This window comes from Typopeltis vanoorti, chromosome 12, assembly GCF_054136105.1.
Source record: "Typopeltis vanoorti isolate ZY-2024b chromosome 12, IOZ_Tvanoo_1.0, whole genome shotgun sequence".
NCBI lineage: Eukaryota > Metazoa > Arthropoda > Arachnida > Uropygi > Thelyphonidae > Typopeltis > Typopeltis vanoorti.
Window position 1 is genome coordinate 53,489,572 of NC_143560.1, and position 21,093 is coordinate 53,510,664.

Below are 21,093 nucleotides of genomic sequence, written 5' to 3' on the forward strand. Positions count from 1 at the left end.
ATCTTTGTTATATTCCCATGATTTCTCCACTATTTGTCATAAAGTGAAGATATGATCCTAACAGTCTCTATTTGGCCTGAATCCAGCTTGTTCTTCACCAAGCCTTTCTTCCACAATTCTTCTCAACCGTTTTTCAAGTATACTTGCATAAATCTTACCAGGAACACTCAGTAGGGAAATACTTCTGTAATTCTCACATTCAGTTTTATTCCCCTTTTTACATATGGGTACTACGAGAGCTCTACTCCAATCATCGGGAATTCGTCCCTCTGTCCAGGCTTTCTGAACTATGCAGTGCAGCACTGTAAGACTCTTATACCACCATACTTCAGCATTTCTGGTCGAATATCATCTACTCTTGCTGCCTTTCCTCATTTCAGGCTTTTGATGGTTTTTTCTACTTCCAAGTATGGATATGTATTCCTGACTGCATGCCTGGTCAGTGTTTTTTACCACTGTGCTGTCATCACTGCTTGTTTCATTTAGCAATTTTTCGAATTAATTACTTCATACTTCAAGGATATCTTTTTCTCCTGTTTTCATGTCACCTTTATCATCTCTAATTCATTTTGCAGCACTATTTTCTCCATTTCTAAGCTTCTTCAACAACCTCTAGAATATCTTGCCACCTTCTTGATATTTATTTTCTATGTTCTTCCCAAAGTCCTCCCATGACTTTTGTTTAGCTGGTTTTATACAATGTTTTGCTTTCTTACATTTGTCTCTGTATTCTATAAGAGCACAAGCTGACTTGTTTGGAACAGGAACCAAACTTTGAATCTCCAAGGTTTGGTTCCTGTTCTCAAACTCTCTCATTTTTCTTCAATAATCTTTGTGTATTTTAGTCTACAGTTCACATCTGAGAGCTACTCAACTTTTATTCGCTTTAACACTTTCTTACATGTTATTCTTTTCAATATGAAATTCAATTTTATCCTGCCCAAGACTAAATAGTGATCACTTCCAATTTCAAATCCTCTGTACACTCTGGTGTCCTGCACCAGGGAGAAAACATCACTATCAACAATAACATAGTCAATGAGACTTTCTTATTCCTTTCCCCTTCTCTCCATGTGAATTTGTTCACATTTTTATGTTGGAACATGGTGTTAGTAATAACCATTCCATGTCCTGAGGAGAAATCCAACAGGTATTTGCAATTATTATTAGCTTTGCTCTTTTCTCCAAATTTTCCCAAAATATTTTTGCATGTCTGACAATTTCCTACTCTGCTGTTTAGATCCCCAACATGGACAAGCTTTGCTTTTTTTTATTGTGTCAGTTGCTTTTTGTAAAGCCTCAAAAAATTCCTCCACTTCTTCCTTAGTAGAATCTTCTGTTGGACCATAGGCAGAAATAAGTCTCATTGTCCAGTTCCCCATTTTCATATTTGCCTATATCACTCTACTTGAGACTGCCTGCCATTCAAGAAGATTAGCCTCATATTTAGTGTTGAATACTATGGCTACTCCTTCTTTTCCTTGATTGTCATTGTCTGAATATAACAGTTTGTATTTATTGCTCAGGAAGATTTCACCAGTTTTTGTCTTTTTTGTTTCAGTCACCCCCTATTATGTCGATCTGGTACTTATCTAATTCCTCAGCTAGCTTCATTTCATTACCATTCAGGCTTCTTATGTTGATAGTACCGATCTTTAACTCTGATGATGTTGAGTCGGGGTGTGTTTTCGGATTTGTTCCGACAGCTGACTTTTCGTTTGTCGCCCTGGTTTCCTGGCGAAAACAACGGGGGCCTTGTTTAACCAAGCAACGCCCCACCCAGCATGAAATTTTCTCATATTGTACCATCATTTGTATTTTAGTTTAAGCCAATAAGAATACAATTTGGTCAGCTAAATCCCAAATTGCCAGCCCAACCTCTTTCGTTCAGTATCCAGGTATTCGTTCGTTCAGTGCCAGCCCAACCTCATTCGTTCAGTATCCACACCTTCTCGTGGTGCACCCTGTTGGGTGCACCACGAGAAGGTGAGGATTGGACATTAGGTCAGAAGCCCTGGTCGGTTCTCCACATTCCTTTAAGGCTATGTGGAGGTCTCCTCTCAGTTATACAGCTTTGACCCTTAAGCACCCCATATTATTTCTTGTCAAGTATAATTCACTTTGAGCTCAGCAGTAAAACTTTCTGTATGATATGCTTTGGGTCTCACTGGGCATCATGGACTGCTGTGGCATTTTTGTTCAAGGTCATTTCACTAGGTAGTTCAGGTGACTCTCGTATAATGCAGTACTTATACAAAGCAGTTTCGATATAACGTGGTCTAAAATTGTAGTAACCATTGTTGAACGCGGTACTTATACAACATGGTTCCGATAAAATCACGGTCTAAAAATTGTAGTAACCCTTTATCTTTTCATATGTTTTTCATGAGTTTCATGCCGAATATAATAAACTATAAAGTATAATGTGTTTTTACGTTATGAAAAATACCTAAGAGTAGCGATCAGAACTTTACCGACTTTGCTGCGAGTTCTCCAGTATTGTACTACGTACTAGGGTCACTTGCATTAGCTCACGCTAGTGGTCGCCGATACTTTATAGTTTACTATATTTGGCATGAAACTTTCTGATTCCAATCTTTGAGTTTCTTATTCGGTTTTAAATCAATGTGGGATTTAATATCCCCCGTAATTTAAATAAATAAAAATTTATTTTTTGTTGGATATGTCATTGTTGTTTATATAATTAAAAAAAAAAAAAAAAAAGAATTCGTAACATAACCCTACTTTTTCTATGTGATCTGAGACTCGCATAATGTGATATTTCTGTGGAACCTAACATCAGTGTTATACGATTGTTACCTGTATTGTTAACCTAGCCTATTGTGAGTGCTGCCAAGTTATTGGTAATTTCACTGTTACTTTTCTGCTAAATGTAAGCCTGAGTAAGTAATTGTGTGATTGATATTGCCAAGGCCAGCAGTGAGGTGTCTTTCATTACATACTTAGTCTCTCTCCCAGTTTGAACTTGCTATAGACAACCACAAAGTTAAACAAAGCGTAAATTACAGGTGCAATTTAAAAAAAAAAAAAAAAAAAATCAAAACATTTCATTTTGGATCCTCCATACAAATATATTTGATATCTATTTCCAGTATATGTAAAATACATCTACTGTTCTACTGTTCCTAATAATTTATTATATTGGACACCTTCAATTAATATTCATCTTAATTTTCTAATCACACACTTCTTTCATCTCAGAATGGTCCCTGTACATGTTTACTCTATGCCATTTTTAGTGTCCAATGTTGACTTCTCTTTTATGTTCTTCCAAAAATCTCTTCACCTTATTCTGTCAGTATCATTTATTATCATTATCATTCTTCTTATACCACTAGTTATTCTGTGCATATTTTCTCTTTAAATGTTGATTTTCACCAACTTAGATTTCCTTATAACAAAGTCATCTCAAAATACTGAGACATTTGCTTTCCCCAACAATCTCGTGCATTGTTTGTCTTTATTTATTTTATTTTTTATTTTTTTCATTTGGTTGCCATCACCCATTTTTACTAAACCTATAGTACATTTGTACGGTGGATAGGCAAGATTTTGTTTTCCATTTTTGTTAATTTTATATATTTTTTAATAATTTTTTTTTTTTTTTACATTGTTCGAAAGCCCTGTTCTAGAGGCCAAACATTGAACTTTTTTTTTTCAGCCACTTCAAGCCTCCAATAAGCAGGGAGGTGGTCTCACACCGGGTGATGAAATTCATCTTCCACCTAAAGACAATCACAAACATCCATGGTGGGGTTTGAAGCCGCAACCTGTTGGTTGGAGAGCGGGTAAGCTAACCACTCAGCCAACCAGGCAGATCAGGTTTACATACCTACTAGACTATTAGATAGTTCTGACCACTCCAAACATTCTTTATTCAGTGATCCTTCTGAATGTAGAGCATTGTCAACTTGTTTACTGTTTTTTTGAACCATTCCTACTTCTCAAAAATTACCATTCCTGATTGTTTGTTATGATGTTGATTGACATTGGAGAAGAGAGAATTGCTTCAAATCATCTTCATAGTTATTTGGTGGTTAAGTTCTGTTAACTTGGTGTCTTCAAAATAAAAAGAAAATCATTTATCAGTACTCATCATCAGCATGCAGAATTAGTGTATATTCTGTAAACTAGAATAATTAGAGCTTTGTGGTAAATATGGTAAATATATTTTTAATTTTATTGTTATCAAAAATTATTTTAATCTTTCTCAAGTTAACTGAAATAGATTAATTATGTTCCAAAAATGAATTCTAAAAGGGAAAATGACAATTAATTTTTAATGTAATCTAAAATCTCATTGGCAGGATTTTTTGTAATATAAAGCAACATAAACAATCATCATAATATTAACTCTTCACCTGGATAACAACCTCATTTTTGTTTTCTTAAAGGGCATTGCATTTCTGGGATTTTACTGTACTTTAAATATCAGGAATTTTCTTTATTTAATATATAATAATTCAGCATTGGTTCAGAATCAAACCTTTCTATTTCGCCAGTTTTTCATGCACAGCTGAGTATTTATTTTAGTGTGCAAGGTCAAGTTTTAAGTCTCCTGATATATCATTACAGATAACGGAGGAGTGTTCTTCATTCCAGCATTTAATGGATTGCAGGTAAAAAAAAGTCCTTTTTATAGCACATTAAATGACTATTTCTGAAGATAGTATTCACACAATTGAAATATAATCTAATCAGCTGTTTTTAGTTCTGTAGCTGGATGTGATGATTACAAGTGCATTGTTACTCTCTTCTGTTCCTCATTTGTGGTTGTTTAAAAGTTAATAATTGCATCTCTTCACTTTCAAACATGATTTCAAAGTAGATGTTGAATGCAAGCTTTTGATTGGAAATGTTAGCTCATACACAAAGTAATAATTACTTTGTGCTATTGGTACTGTTTCATCTGTCACAGAGATATCTTCTGAAATACAAAATAAAATTATAGTAACACAAACAAAAACATGCACGTGTGCACACAGTAAGTGGAAGATGTTAGACTAAGCCTCAAGGCCTAAGTCTAACTCTGATTGCTAATAGCTATCCTTGGATTCCAAGCAGGAAGTCTCAGAATTCATGTTTCTCAAATCTTGGGAAGTTTAACACAGCCATATTTTATTTAAATTAGGTTACTTTTTTAAAATCTACCACTCATTCCAAAAAAGAAAAGCCTTTCAAGTTTGTATTAACTGCAGTGAAGCATAGTTTTTATTCCGTGTAAGTAATTCAAGTCATGGTCATCTAGACCTGATTGACCATAGTTGTGGCAGTGAATATTGGCAGATCTTCTAGTTTGTCCATTATATGGCAAGCTGAAAGAACAAGGAACCTCTGAAATGCAGAGGAAAGTTGATAATTAGGATTGCAGATAAGGGCAGTGAGCATTCAAAAGTTTGAAAGCAGCTCAGATATATTTCTTTGACTATTTTTTTCTGAGGAGCCCTGGTACAGAGAGTAATAATAGCTTTACTATAATCTGCAAATTGTTATTGGAACAGGAAGGTACAGCAATGTGTAGGTTTCTATGGTTAAGAAATTCAATAGAAATATTCCGGTTTTGTGAACACATGTTTATTAGAGAACTGTTTTTAAAAAAACTAAACAAGTACTAAAAATAACCTGACAAGTTTTGTTAGTCATAAGACTAACTTCTTCAGGGGTAAAGAGAACTAACAGTTTAAAGCACAAACTATAAAAAAATTACGAAAAACAAGTTCATTTGTTGGTATTATGAACATCAAAAAAGTTCATTGTTGTCACATTCTGTGGTTCACGCTCACTCTGTCCAAAGTCTGAAGTGGGTAAATTTTTAATAAACAATGACTAAACTTGGTTTTTGTTGCATTGCATAAGAATTTTAATCACATTTGCTTCCTCTTTGAATTTTCTTGTGAAACAGTTCTTATCAATATAGGACATGTTTGTTCTATCCCAAAGTACATCATGACTGGTTGAAGCTGTGTGATATGCTAAGCCAGATTTATGTTCTCTCTTATTTTGTACGTCCTTTTGGTATTCGCTCATGCAGATTTCCCCGATCTCCCTGTCTGGCCCACATAGCAGATGCCACTAGAACAATGAATATTATAAACCCCTGGTTTTTTCATTGGGTGATGTGGAGGTTTTAGAAGATGAAGAGTTCTGGATATTTTTTCAAGTGGCAAGAAAGTCACTTTTATGTTGTACTTGTAGAGTAATTTGGCTAATTTATCTGTTACATTCTTGATATAAGGAAGGGTGACTGCATTCTTGAAGTCTTGTTTATTTAAGTTTTTTGTAGGTGCTGTGTTGAGAATTTTCTTAATTATCTTAGTTGTGTAACCATTCAGTTGTAGGATCTGTGTTAAATATTGTATTTCTTCTGTCTGCTTTTCTTCTGTACTGGGGATGTTGTATGCTTTATCCCTTAAGGATTTTATTAAGCCTATTTTTTGCATCCGGTGGTGGTGGTGTGAGGTAGCATGAAGAAATCTTCCTGTGTTTGTTGGTTTTCTGTAGATGGAGAATGACTTTTAGACTGTTAGTTCTCTTTACCCCTGAAGATGTTAGTCTTATGACTAATGAAACTTGCCGGGTTATTTTTAGTACTTGTTTAGTTTTTTAAAAACAGTTCTCTAATAAACATGTGGTCACAAAACCAGAATATTACTATTGAACTTCTTAACTGCAGAAACCTATGCATGAATATAGAAACTCACAGTGAGTTCAATTGGTCTAAAGTTTCACAATTTGAGAAATTTTGCATTAAAAACAGAACTTTATCAATCGTTTGATATTTTTAATCCATTGTAGAGACAATGAAATTGTGCCCAAGTTCATAAAAATCAAACACGCATTCCACCCCAATAAAGCTAACATAATATACAAAAGAACAGAATTAGCTATATTGAGAGAAAGAATTGTAGCTACTAGAGCAGAATTATCCAAGATTAACAAGGATACATGTAATATACATAACGAACTAGCCACATCACTGCCGTCCGAACTTTGGAATAACATAGACACTATCACATACAATAAAGCTACAATGGTGGTCGAAAAGAAAAAAAAAAACTCAGTCTAATTAAAAAATTCTATTCTCTTTTAAAAGAAAAAGAAAAGGAAGCATTTAGATCAATCCAAAGTAGTTATACTTTCCTCAACAGTTCTAACAAGAGATGGAACAAATCTTCTTATGAAAGGCTTTAATTTTGCTGTAATGCCTCAACAAGTCCCGAAAATCGATATCATAGCTCAAATTGAAAAAGGAATAAGAAACATATCAGGAGATATAGCAGACCTGATCCACATTCAAAGTATAGCACTACTATTAAATTGCAAATTACCACCAAAAAACCTACAAAAAACAGAATTCGCAGCCCTTAATAAACCCAAATCAGATAAAAACATAGTCATAATAATACATTTTGGAAAATTATAGAGACAACTACCATGTTTGAGTAAAACTTTAGTTTAATATAAACCAAAATCAACACTCGATGTTTCGATCTTTATATCAAGATCATCTTCTGGAGCATATACACTATATACAGAGAAACAAGCTGCACTACAATCTACATGGCTTGCTAAAGTTACTGACCAACTGTGACAATTATTGGCCTGACCTCTGGTGAAAGAAAAAAAAACCTTGGCTAAATCAACGCTCGAGTCCTATTATCTATTGGTTACAAAATTACATCGCGCTGGAGAGCAATATGTTTATATATTAAAAACATGATTATACATATAAATTTCAACCAATTGGTATGGAATGGTTTCTAATACTAGCTGAAGATTGCTTAAGGTCCTAAAGTATGCTGGGTACTAAGTATTAAGTAGGCTGAATATGTGCCATCCAGATGCTTGGAATTTTCATGCCGCCATTATTGTTGATATTAGGGTGGTTAATCAGAATTTTGCAGGCTTTAAATTTTCTTTTATACCAGGTTTTTGTATGGTGTAGAAAGCAGGGACTTTTCCAATCAGTTTGGTGTAAGGTATTGAGAGCGTGGTCTGAGAGGCCTGCTTCACCAAAATTGTTATATTTAATGTGTCTTTTGTGTTCTTTTTTCCTTATAGGGATTGTAAGTCTAGTTTCACCAATATAAGGTAACTTACAGGTGCTGTAGATGCAGTAAACTCCAGGATGTGCCAATGGGAGGAGAGGACCCTTAAAAGAGTTGAATATGTTCTTTAATTTTGTAGGTGGTTTAAAGGTGGCATCGAGATTATAATGGTGTAGGATTCTGTTGATTTTTTATGATAACCCTTTAATGTATGGGTTGGCTATGGTTTTATTGTAATCTAAATTATTTTTTGATGAAGTTTTATGAAGGATTCTATTAATAGTATTTTTGTTGTAGCCATTATTTATAAATGTGTTAATAATTTTTAATTCTTGTTTAAGAGCTTGCTGATTAGAGCAAATTGTTGTATCTCTGTTTTTAAGAGTGTTAATGACTCCATATTTTTGTGATGGGTGGTGGTATGATTTAGCATGTATGTATTGGCCAGTATGTGTCAGTTTGCGGTAGACCATGAAGGATAGATTGCCTGAAGGAAGACATGTGACCAGTGTATCCAGGAACGGGAGTAAGGTATTGATTCTGATTTTCAATTTCGATGGTAAATTGTATGCGTTCATGTTGTTTGCTCAGGTGGCTAAGGAATGTGTCTAATGTTTGTCGCCCATGTGGCAGATAATGAAAACATCGTCAACGTATCTAAGCCACACTGTAGGTTTTAGAGTGAAGGAGTCAAGAGCACTTTGCTCAAAGGCTCTCATGTAAAAGTTAGCAATTGGGGGGGGGACAGTGGTGAGCCCATGGCCATACCTTCTTTTTTGTAGGTAAAATTTATTTTGCCACACGAAGAACCTGAGCATAGTACGTGGACGAAGAGAAATTCTTCTGTAGCAGAAGAATTGTGTCATTGATTGGGACATTTGTGAAAAGGGCAGAAATCGAAACTGACTAATAGATCATCTTTTCCGAGTGTTATGTTTTTAATTTTGTTTATAAAGTATTGTGTGTTCTTTATATAGGAGGGGGAATGACCTACCAACTCCTTGAGTGTTGATGCTAATTTCTTGGCTAGGTGATAATTAGGGATATCTATTCCTTCAACTATCGGTCGAAGTGGCATGTTTTGTTTGTGTACTTTAGGAACACCATATATTCTGGCGTTGATGTAGCCAAGGTTTTTTTTTCCCCACCAGAAGTCAGGCCAATAATTGTTGTAACGGTTGGTCAGTAAACTTTAGCAAACCTGTAGATTGTAGTGCAGCTTGTTTCTCTGTATATAGTGTATATGCTCCAGAAGATGATCTTGATATAAAGATTGAAACATCGAGTGTTGATTTTGATTTATATTAAACTAAAGTTTTACTAGAACACAGTAGTTGTCTCCATAATTTTCCAAAATGTATTCTGATCACCGTGTAAGCCTAAAAGAAAGGATAGTCATAATAAAAGTAGATAAAGGCAATGCAACAGTGATTTTGAACTCGGAATATTATAACAACAAAATGAAAAGCCTCCTTGAAGATTCCAATACCTACACAGCATTAGACAGAGACCCCACTTGGCGAACTCACAACAAAACTAATGAACTTATCAAGAATATACCAAACTGGTATGAGGAACTAAAAAGGAATTTACAATCAAAACACCCACTAGTGCCTAGAATATATGGAGTTCCTAAAATTCATAAAAAAGATATACCACTATAGATATACAAGATAAGACCGATAGTAGATGGTCTTAGTGGTACATCAACCTCAAATCTGGCAAAACACCTTACAAACTTGATTTTACCACATATAGGAAAAACAACATTGTTTATTAAGAACGGCACAGACTTCATAGAGAACGTAAAAGATATACACGTAGATCGTTCAGATATATTAGCAAGTTTAGATGTTGTAAGCCTTTTCTCAAAATTCCAAGAAATGAAAGAGTAAACATCCTGGAGAATCTCTTTCCACCGGACATTGTACAGCTCTACAAACTTGCATAAAAAACACGTTCTGCCTTTACCAAGACAAACTCTGGGAACAAAAAGGACTAGCAACGGGTTCATCCCTCTCACCAGTTCTAGCAAACCTCTACATGGAAAATTTTGAAAATAATGCTTTACAAAACTGGCACATAAAACTAAAATTATGGCTCTGCTATGTGGACGATATCTTCATCATTTGGCCAGGAACAGCACTAGAACTGACTGCATTTAAAGACTATCTTAATAACTTACATCCAACATAAAATTCACTCTGGAACTAGAAGAAAATAAAAAAACTTCCTTTCTTAGACATCCTTATAGAAATAAATGAAAGAAAAAACAATGTATCATTATCCATCTATAGAAAACCAACAAACGCAGGAAGATTTCTTCATGCCACCTCCCACCACCACCACCCCAAGCAAAAAATAGGCCTAATAAAATCCTTAAGGGATAAAGCATACAACATCCCCAGTACTGAAGAAAAGCAGAAAGAAGTACAATATTTAACACAGATCCTACAATTGATTGGATTAAGATAATTGAGAAAATTCTCAACACAGTACCTACAAAAAAACTTAAATAAACAAGACTTCAAGAATGTAGTCACCCTTCCTTATATCAAGAATGTAACAGAGAAATTAGCAAAATTACCTTAAGTAATTTGGCTAATTACTCAAGTTCAAGTGTCAGAAAGTGGAATATTAACAGTATAGTTGGGATGATGATGAGAAAAAGATCAGAGGTGCAGTAAAGTGGTTGATCCGAATCGCTTTACACTAATTCTTTAGTTTCTCATAGATTAATAGCAATATACAAGAATCATTTCAGAAATTCTGAACATCATGGATGTTGCTTAGAATGATGTAGTAATTTCTGCCTTCAACTCAGTTATAAGCCAGACCAAGGAATACATTTTACAATACAATGTGAGACTACATTTCACATTAAGTATCTCATTTCATGGAAAAGTAGAGATGGCTAGTAATTTTTTCCTCATCCCCTTCTCTCTCTCTCTCTAGAGTCTTTATATGAACCTTTCAGACTTAAATATGTTCTCTAAATCGAAAGACTGTGAGTAATGCTTCACTACCATTGATAAGGTTTCTGATGACTTGACCTATCCAACAAATCTAAAAATAACATTGGGAAGTCTTGTTTTCTTTTCAAACATTGAAAAGAAAATGTCTTTTGTTAAATAAATGTCTGGTTTAAACAGGAGTACAATGTGCAGAATTTTCAAACCATCCTGTGTGTGTGTGTGTGTGTGTGTGTGTGTGTGTGTCACATCATGCGTATCAAGGATTTAGGCCTAGCATGGCCTGCTCCGGCCTTAGAAGTCATCATTTAAGAGTACGTCCTGGTTTTCTTTTTCCTAATGGCTTGTACTTTAAGGCTTGTTTTGGTAATCTTTCTGTTTTCATTCTTTGAATGTGTTCCATCCATTTAAGTTTATATTTTTTAATTTTTTCTATTACTGGTTCTTGGTTTAATTCTTTCATAATTTCTTTGTTTCTTTTATGATCAAATAGGGTATACTTTGCAGTTTTTCTCATAAACCTTCATTTCTGCTGTTATTAATCTTTGTTTGTCTTTTTGTTTTATTGTCCAGATTTCACTTCCATACATTAAGACTGGTAGGGCTTATTGTATAAAAGTATATGTATTGTATACTTTTAGTCTGGTTTGTTTTTGAACTAGGTTTGGTTTAAATATAGAGTTAATTACACCTGTTATTTTTAAATATTTTGCAATTTTTAAGTTTATATCTTTTTCATTTTCATATGTGATCATGCATCCTAGGTAGTTAAATGAATTCATTGTTCTAAGTATTACTATTTTAGTTATTGCTAGATCTTGTCCTTTAAAGGCCATGGTTTTTGATTTTTCTGTTGATATTATCATGCCATAATCTTTGGCTATCTTATTTAGATCTAAAATAGCTTTCTGTAAGTTATCTTCGGAATTTGTAATTATTATTTGGTCATCGGCAAAGAGAAGAGTGTTTACAAACACTGTAGGAGAAAGTTTAATTCCTTGATGTAAATTTTTCTTCCATTGTATTATTATTTCATTTAAGTAGATATTAAAAAGAGTTGCTGAGAGGGGACAGACATCCCTGTCGGACCCCTTGGTTTATCTCTCTCATATATGTTATTTGTATTTGATTATTTTCATATATACTTGTGATAGCTTTTAGGATATTATTTGGTATTTGTCTTTCTTTTAATATGTTAAATAATATATTTCTTTTAACTTTGTCAAATGCTTTTTCAAAGTCAATAAATGCAACATGTGTTTCTAAATTGTATTCTCTTCTTTTCTCTATTATTAATTTTAGGCAAAAGGCTGGGTCTATACATGATCGTCCTTTTCTAAATCCATTCTGTACTTCTAAAATAAAGTTTTAGGAATATTTCATTAGTTTGCTATTTAAGATTCTGCTATATATTTTGTAACAGGAATTTAGTATACTGATACCTCTATAGTTTTTAGGGTCATCTCTATTACCTTTTTTAAAGATAGGAATCACAGTTGCTTTTTTCCATTCTATTGGGGGGGATACCAGTTGAATAAATTTTATTTAAAAATAAGAGTCTTTCTTTGAATCTTGTTCCTTCGTATTTATATAGTTCTGAACCTAGCTTATCTTCTCCAGGTGATTTTCCGTTTCTTGTTTCTTTCAGGCTGATTTCTAATTCTTCTTTAGTTATTTCCTTTTCATTTTTGTTAATTGTTTGCCATTTGTCTTTATTAAAATATTTGTCTGTCCACAATTCTGTGTAGTAATTTAGAAATTCTTCTAATTTCAATTTGGTGTTTAATTTTATGTTTTCTTTGGTATCTGCATTTAAGTATTTCAAAATCTTATATACATTGGGTATTATTTTATATAAATCATGTTCTAAATTAGAAACAAATTTGTTCCATGATTCTGTCTTTTTCTGACTTCTCTTTTAGCTATGGCTCTTATTCTTTTATGTTCTATTTCATCTTCTAATCTTTTACTGCTTAACCATTTGTGATAGGCTTCTTTTTTCTTTTTGATTATTTCTTTGATTGTATCATCCCAGATCTTCAGTTTTTTCCTTTTATTGAATTTTTTGGTCTTTTCTAAGCTTTCATTTGCTGCTGCTGCATTTAGTATCGTTTTTATATTAAGCCATTCTATTTCTTCATTTTGTTTTATTTTATCTAGATATTGGTGTCATTTGTGTCATTCAATAGTCTAGTTTTATAAACAAATATTTCAAATTTTCTTTCTGTTTCTGTTACTTGTAGCCATTTAGGTGGTAATCTTAATTTTATTTTAACAAGGAAGTGGTCACTGCTTATTTCATATCCTCTGTCAACTCTGACATCTATTGAAAATTTTGATATCTTTTCATTTAATATAAAATAATCTAATATTGATTTCCATCCTCTTGCTGCCCAAGTATATTTATGTATGTCTTTATGTTTATAGAAGGATATAATAAATTTAGTTTAATCCTTTATCCAAGTGTGAGCAAACAAAGTTTGCACCTGAAAGTATCTTCAGGACTGGGGTAAGGTAGTATAACACCAGGCAACTAGTTGCAAAGGTGGAGCAAGATAACATCACTCCTATCTCAGTATCTCCCATAATGCAAAACACATCTCCTTGCAGATATGTATAATGTTATGCATTAAGGGAAGGGCCACTACCCAGACTAGTTTCGACCTTTATTGAGGTCTCTTCAGTGGGAGCCAGGCCCAAGTAGAGATACCAATTGACAATTGACATTTATGTCTTTAAGGGTGAAGCAAAATGCTTTTCATATTCCCCGCTATCTGTTGTGGTTATAGTGAGGGTAAAATTTACGAGCAGTTTGCTAGCCCTGAATGGGCATGGAGATTAAGCATTGTTATAGGAAGCTAATATAGCTTTTGGTCTACTATATTTGAATATGTCCATTGCCTCGTATGCTGCAGCTTGCTGAACCAAATCGTTGGGATGTGTGGATGTCTTTAGGAAAAACTTGGATGCTAAGGATTGTAGAAAAGAGAAAATATAAGGAATATTTGTGTCTCTATGGAGTTGATTGTTTCTAACATACCACCAGGCATTCAGAATCATTCTCAAGCACTTGTTCTGCACTTGCTGTATTTTAATGATGTTAGCATTAGAGGTGTGGCTCCAGGCCGGAGAGGCATAGGTGATTATAGGACGAATCGTCATCTGGTATAGTTGCAATTTGATTCTGTTGCTGAGTTTGCTATTTCTATTAATCAGCGGATAGATCTGAGCTATGGCTTTAGATGCCTTTGCGCACGCAGACTTGATGTGTTGGTTGAAAGATAGCTTTTTGTTGAGAATCACACCCAGATAACTAGTTTCTGTCTGCCAGGGAATTTTAGTATTGAATAGTAACACATCTCCTGCAGGAGACATTGGCCTTTTTGAGAAAAGAACGACTGATCTTTTCAGGGGGTTGACTTCCAATCTCCACTTGGAGAACCAACCCTCCAACTTTAGAAGGTTTTCCTGAAGCTTTCTGATAATGAAATGGGATCTGAGAGATCTGGTTAGTATTGCTGTATCGTCCACATACAGGGCCAAAATGGAAGTCATCGGATTGTGTGGGATGTCTGACATGTACACAGAAAACAGCAATGGAGCCAATAGAGATCCCAGCGGCACTCCAACAAAGATATGGTGCTGGGACGATGTAGAACCACTGATTTTAACTCTCATTGATCTATTCTGAAGAAATGAATGGATTAGATGAACCATTTTTGGTGAGGTACCGGCTGAGATAAGTTTGTGCAGGAGTCCAAAATGCCAGATTTTGTCAAATGCTTTGGATAGGTCCAGGAAAACAGCTCCTGTGCACTGGTGGTGATGTATTCGACAATTCTGTGTATTTGCTGGGTAGTACTATGATGTTGCTGAAAACTAAACTTCTTTAGGGAGGATGTTTAGGTCATTTACTGAGGTTTGGAGTCGTGAGAGGATGACTTTCTCTGCAAACCTGCCCTGATTGGACGATAATTTTGCAGTAAGTGTGGGTCTTTGCCTGGCTCATGTATAGGAATTACATCAGCCAGTTTCCAGGTGGAAGGAAAATAGTGACGTCTTAAGATTGCATTTATTATACTGGTCAGGTGCACTACAACTTTTCGAGGCAGTAGCTTGATCACCCTGTTTGAGATGCCGTCTGGTCCAGGAGCTTTATTGTTTGAGAATTAAAATAGAAATGGAAAAAACCCGGGTTTTTTTGAATAATATATATACACATATATATTATAAGGGATGGGCGGAGCATTTTTTTATATTTTTATATAGGGTGGGAAAGGGTGAAAGGGGTTGAAAACAGCAACTGATTTTTAGAGGGGGGGAAAGGGGGTTGACAGGGTGTGGTCCGTTTCGACTATTCTTGGTTGTCGTCTAAACACATGGAGGAATTGGATGCTATGTCAGGTCGGGTAGGTGCTTCTGCTTTTGAAGTGTTTGTGTTATCACCTATTGGTCGGGGTTGTGACCTCAATTTTATGTTGTGAAGCTTCTAAACCTCGGAGATTATGTAGGGCCTGTGTGCGTTGATAGAGTTCGCGTCACATTTTATCGGAAACAATAGCCATAAAATGTGACGCGAACTCTATCAATGTATTCGCAGAGAACTCTATAGACACCAGGATATTGAAGATTATTATGTCTATCCTTTGTACTGCTTAAGATTGAGCAAACTTTGGGTAAAGTAGTGGAAAAAGTCTTGATATTGAATTTCCTTAAAATTTTTGCTAAAACTGGTGATGGAGAGCTAATATAGGGTAAGGAAATGTAGCCTTTGGAATTAGTTGTATCCTCATTGTGTTGTTGATGGTGATGGTTAAACAGTATTCTATTTATATTTCTCCTAGAGTATCCATTGTTTTTGAAGGCATTTGAGTTCATTGTGAAGTTCTTGTTTGTCTGATAACAAAGATCTTGCTCGATGACCAAGAGTTGAGACGATGCTGAACTTTTGTGGTGGAGATAATGGGTTTACGGGAAAAGTCGCTCCCAGCACGTTTTGCCCCCTGTAGATAATGAGTAGGTTGCAAAAATGTAAATACAGTCAACTCTCAATAACTCGAATTTTTATTGAAGTCCCCATCCCCTTTAGTGAAGATTCAATGTTAAACTCTCTCGATTACTCGAACTGAACTTCTGATAACTCTAACTTTCCCGAACAAAATTACATTTGTGTACAAATTGTCATGTAGCTTTTAAACTAATTTCTCCCCTTTTGTATGTCTTCAGGGTTCTCTTTCCATTGTGAAAGTATTAACTGTTAAGAACTGTTAATCCTTTCACAATGGAAAGAATACATACTCGACCACGTGGGCGATAGTCACATGGTTAGTGACGGACATGGGGGGAGGGAACAGTGGACAGCACGTGTTTGTGCTTTCGTCACCTCATTATCGGCGGTGCATCCCGTGAACAAGCTGAGCATTGCATGCAGTGCAATATCTACATATTATTTTTGCATCTTGATTGATTAATCCTGTGTGTACAATGACAAAAAAGTGTTCCATCAATAAGAGGCAAAAGAAAATTGGTAGATGATGACAACCACATGTGTTTTCGAAGAGAACTGTAGATGAACAACATGGAATCTGGGTTTGTTGAAAACATTCCACCTGCAAAGGGCGTGTTTGGACAGAGGGTTTGGAAGGTCCAGTTGTGAAAGTTGTAACTAAACATAACCATGCACCTCAAGCTGCAAGGTCGAAAGCATTGCAATTGATTGGTCGAATATGGCAACATGCAACAACCACGAACGAATGGCCACAGCAAATTGTTGCATCAGTAATTGCAGAGGCTCATGCCAATGTCACGGCATTACTTCCTAAAAAGGATTCGCTTAAACGAACCATTCGTCATATTCGATGCAACAATGGTACTCCTGCTTTACCGAGCAACCTCTAGGACCTAGTAATTACACAAAATTATCAATGTACAACAGTTTTTGATGTATGATTCTCAGGACGGACTGCTCCCGGGTCATGCTTATTTTTTCCACTAGTAACAATCTTCAGTTAATGGCGCATAGCCAGGAGTGGTTTTCTGATGCAACTTTTAGCACAGTACCCACGCATTTCCAGCAGCTTTATTCAATTCATGTGGTTCAATTCATTGCAGTTATTCCAGTGGAATAACTGCATTGAATTAAACTTCTGCCAAACAAAACCCGTGCCACATACGTCAAGTTGCTTCAAGAAGTTAAAAATCTACAACCGGGTCTCCAACCCCAGCAACTTATGACAGATTTCGAACAAAGTGCCATGCAAGCCTTCCAACAAGAATTTCCTGGTATTGTAAATACCGGTTGTTTTTTTCATTTTTCTCAAAGTGTTTGGTGAAAGGTACAGAATAAAGGTTTAAAAGCCCGATACGAACAAGACCATGAATTTGCTCTTTGGATTCGAATGATTCCGGCATTGGCATTTATTCCTTCTGCTAATGTTATTCAAGCATTTGAAGATTTAGTTGAAGCTGATGACTTCCCCCATGAAGCTATGGTAATTGCAAACTACTTTGAAGATACATATATTGGAAGAAGACAATGGAGAGGCCGTCAGTTACCCATTTTTGCCATCAAATTGTGGAATGTTTACACAGGAACACTGAATGATCAGCAACGTACCAACAAAGGGGTGGCACAGGGGGTTTCAGGAAATTTGTGCTACTTTATTCCCAAATATTTACTGATTCATTGATTCTTTAAAGAAATAACAAGGGCTGCACAATTTCGAAATTACACATGCCGGTAATTCAGGCAATCAAAGAAACAAGAAATATACTTCAATTTCTGCTAGAATCAAAACAATAGTCCAAGATTTTCAAAATTGTAATGTGATTGATTACCTTAGAGGCATTGCATACAACTTTGAGTTTTAAACAATAATAATGTGCATTTATTCTATTAAAACAAAATAAATTAGAATTATTAAAAAATTAGGCATATTATTTACATTTTTGTAGCTTACTCATATTTACAGGGGGTGAAATGTGCTGGGAGCGACTTTTCCGAATCCCAGATAATGATGCGAGTCCGCATGAAGATACCTATCGGTGTGCATCAGTTTTATAAAAATGGAAAATTTGATATGTTCAGCTGACCTTGTTAGTAGAATATCCAAGAAAGAAAGGGAGCCATCCACTTCTAGCTCATATGTAAATTTAATATTTTGGATGTATATCGTTCAGGTGTTGAAATATTTTGAGGTTATCTAGACCACACTAGACCATGTGGCCAAATCAAGAATATGTCATCTATGTAGCAGAGCCATATCTTCAGTTTTAATGGAGAGGAAAAAATTGCTTTTTCTTCAAATTTTTTGAGATGATGTTTGCAATGACTGGAGATAATGGACTTCCGATTGCTAATCCAAACTTCATACTGTTTTCGAATTTAAAATATCCTGATTTGACACATTTTTAGAAAACTGACGCACATCAATAGGTATCTTCATACAGACTCACTATTATCTACCGCAAAAGTTCGGCATCATCTCAACTCTCGGTTATCGAGCAAGATCTTTGTTATCAGACGAACAAGAACTTCACAATGAACTCGAATGCCTTCAAAATACCTTCATAAACAATGGATGCTCTATGAGAACTATAAATAGAATACTGTTTAACTGTCACCATCAACAGCACAATGAGGATACAACTAATTCCAAAGGCTGCATTTCCTTACCCTATATTAGCTCTCCATCACCAGTTTTAGCAAAACTTTTAAGGAAATACAATATCAAGACTTTTTTCTCTACTTCACCCAAACTCAATCTTAAGCCATCCAAAGAATAGACATAATAATCTTCAGTATCCTGATGTCTACAGAGTTCTCTGTGATTGCAGCAACCCGTACTATGGCCAAACAGAAAAATCCATCGAAATCTGCCTAGAAGAGCATCAAAGAGACATCTCCCACAACAGAACTTGAGCCAGTGCCTTGTTCAGCCATGTATTATTTTCGGCAAACTCTAATGAAGAAAGCCTCCCACATCAAATACACTGGGATTTAACTAACAACATTCACAGATGTTATGACGAATTAGAAAGACGGATTCTAGAATCCAAGGAAATTCTTGATCCTGTTCACATTAATAGCAACCTAAGCTATTTTGCCAGACTCACAGCTCTGCCATTTGATATTGGAGATTGTGAGACCTTACATGCATGCATGCCCATGATGCTACAGCCAGAGTTCTTTCTTTCATTTAAATGTTAACCTCTGTTGTTTTATACAATCTATGTAGAAATCCAGTACTTGTACTTTTCTCTGATATTTTTATTTCCTTTGCACTTGACGAAGTCTGTTCTCAGACAAAACTAGTGTATATTAATAAAATCTATCTTAAAACCTTGGTTTTCAGTCAATAAATAATTTTGATATGTTATGAAACAGAGTAAACCTTCAATTTAATAATATACGTGTGTGTGTGTGTGTATATATATATCATCGCAAAGAACTGTGTAGACACCAGGATATATATACCATGCGGTACAATTAGCATATAATTTTATAAGTTTTTTTTTTAACGAAAATCTCAATCAAGAATGGTCATAAACCTATGTGTTAGTATGAGTAGGTTAATAGTATTAAATAATATGGGAATATGCTCTAGGGACCATGTATGGTATTTTAAACTTAAAACCAAGTTTAAAACCTACTTCGGACTTTTAGTAAACAGGGTGGATGTCTACACACTAAGTAAGGAAAACTATCCAGTACTTAATGATATTCACAAACAGTGGTAACATGAGGTTCAAACCCACAACACCTGGATTCGAATCACACTTGAATACTAAAGTTCAAGTGCGATTTGAACTTTCAAAACACCATCAAATCCCCTAATTCTCAGAACACTCATAACTATATGTACTGTTTAATCAGATCTCCTATTCACTGCTCATTATTCTTTACTCCTTTACAATTCCATTAATCCCACATACTAAATCCTTTCTCCCTCACAGCTCTTCTAACATCGTATTCATGATTATCTATTCTTGTCATCTCAACTCATTGCTATCATACCTTGGAAACATTCCTACCAACTGTTATCTTTTACTCCTCCACAATATCCTGACATATATTCTCACATTCTTGTTTCAACCAAATCATTTGTATCCACCACTGCTACCAACTCTTTTGCTCTTACTCCTCAGTAAATATCTCAGTACTCTTGTCATTTCCTGAAAAATAAACCTTTTGCACTGTCTCATTCACCACACTTCAGATAATCAAATCTTCATACAGCATCACTCTTGAATTATTCATAACTTCCTTTACTCTGCTATTTTTCATTCCACTCTTTCTCACTCTTCCATTCATATCCACAATTCTCATTTCACTCCTCATGTACATCATCTCTTGCTTTATATTCACTTTGCCAACTCCACTTTCAAGTTTTTCATAATAGTGCTTCATGATCTAAACAATACCAGAGGAAAATAAACTTATTGAACTTACTAATGTTTCATTCTACTAAAGGCAAATGTATCTCCCATACTGGTAAGCTTAGCATTAATCCATGAACAGAACAGATTGACAGCAGTCACATTAAGCATAGCAAAAATCGGTGCCCCTGTCACTTCTTTACAATATGAATATATTTTTTTTTTTTATATAATGAAACCCAACTTAAAATTTTCACTGGCCGCCACTGTTAAAAATTCTAGTCTCTTTGTGAGATATATTAGTGAAGAGAGAGACAGAGAAAGAATGCCAAAGTTTACTGACATGCATGTGTCTGCTAGTTTAATGTCTTTTATTTTTGTATGACATTTATGGAATTTTTTTTATCGAAAAACCTGAGTTGCCAATGAGGGGAGAGAAGGTTAGATAGCAATCCATCTTATCAAACCTCACAAATCGGGCCTTGCACAACATGGTATTGAAAACACTAACCACAGGATCCAGTCTAAGCTGCTACATAGATCCATGTATAAACATGAACTTTTATATAAAGAAAGTGCTGAAGCCTTACTTCATCTTAATCAGAACGACTGTCTCACTATTCCAGAAGGTTGGGAAATTGTTATCCTCAATTGTATTGAATAAATTTATCTAT

General features: G+C 34.9%; 1 protein-coding gene across 3 annotated transcripts in view; it reads left to right on the plus strand.

The window, feature by feature from the left end:
• The window catches only part of LOC150100793 (glycerol kinase 5), a 329,559-nt gene that overhangs the window by 245,029 nt on the left and 63,437 nt on the right, over positions 1–21,093 (plus strand). For all 3 annotated transcript variants that reach the window (XM_090401274.1, XM_090401275.1, XM_090401276.1), the window contains exon 14: positions 4,597–4,640. In XM_090401274.1, coding sequence (XP_090257400.1) covers positions 4,597–4,640 — 44 coding nt within the window. The remainder of the gene's footprint in view (positions 1–4,596; positions 4,641–21,093) is intronic.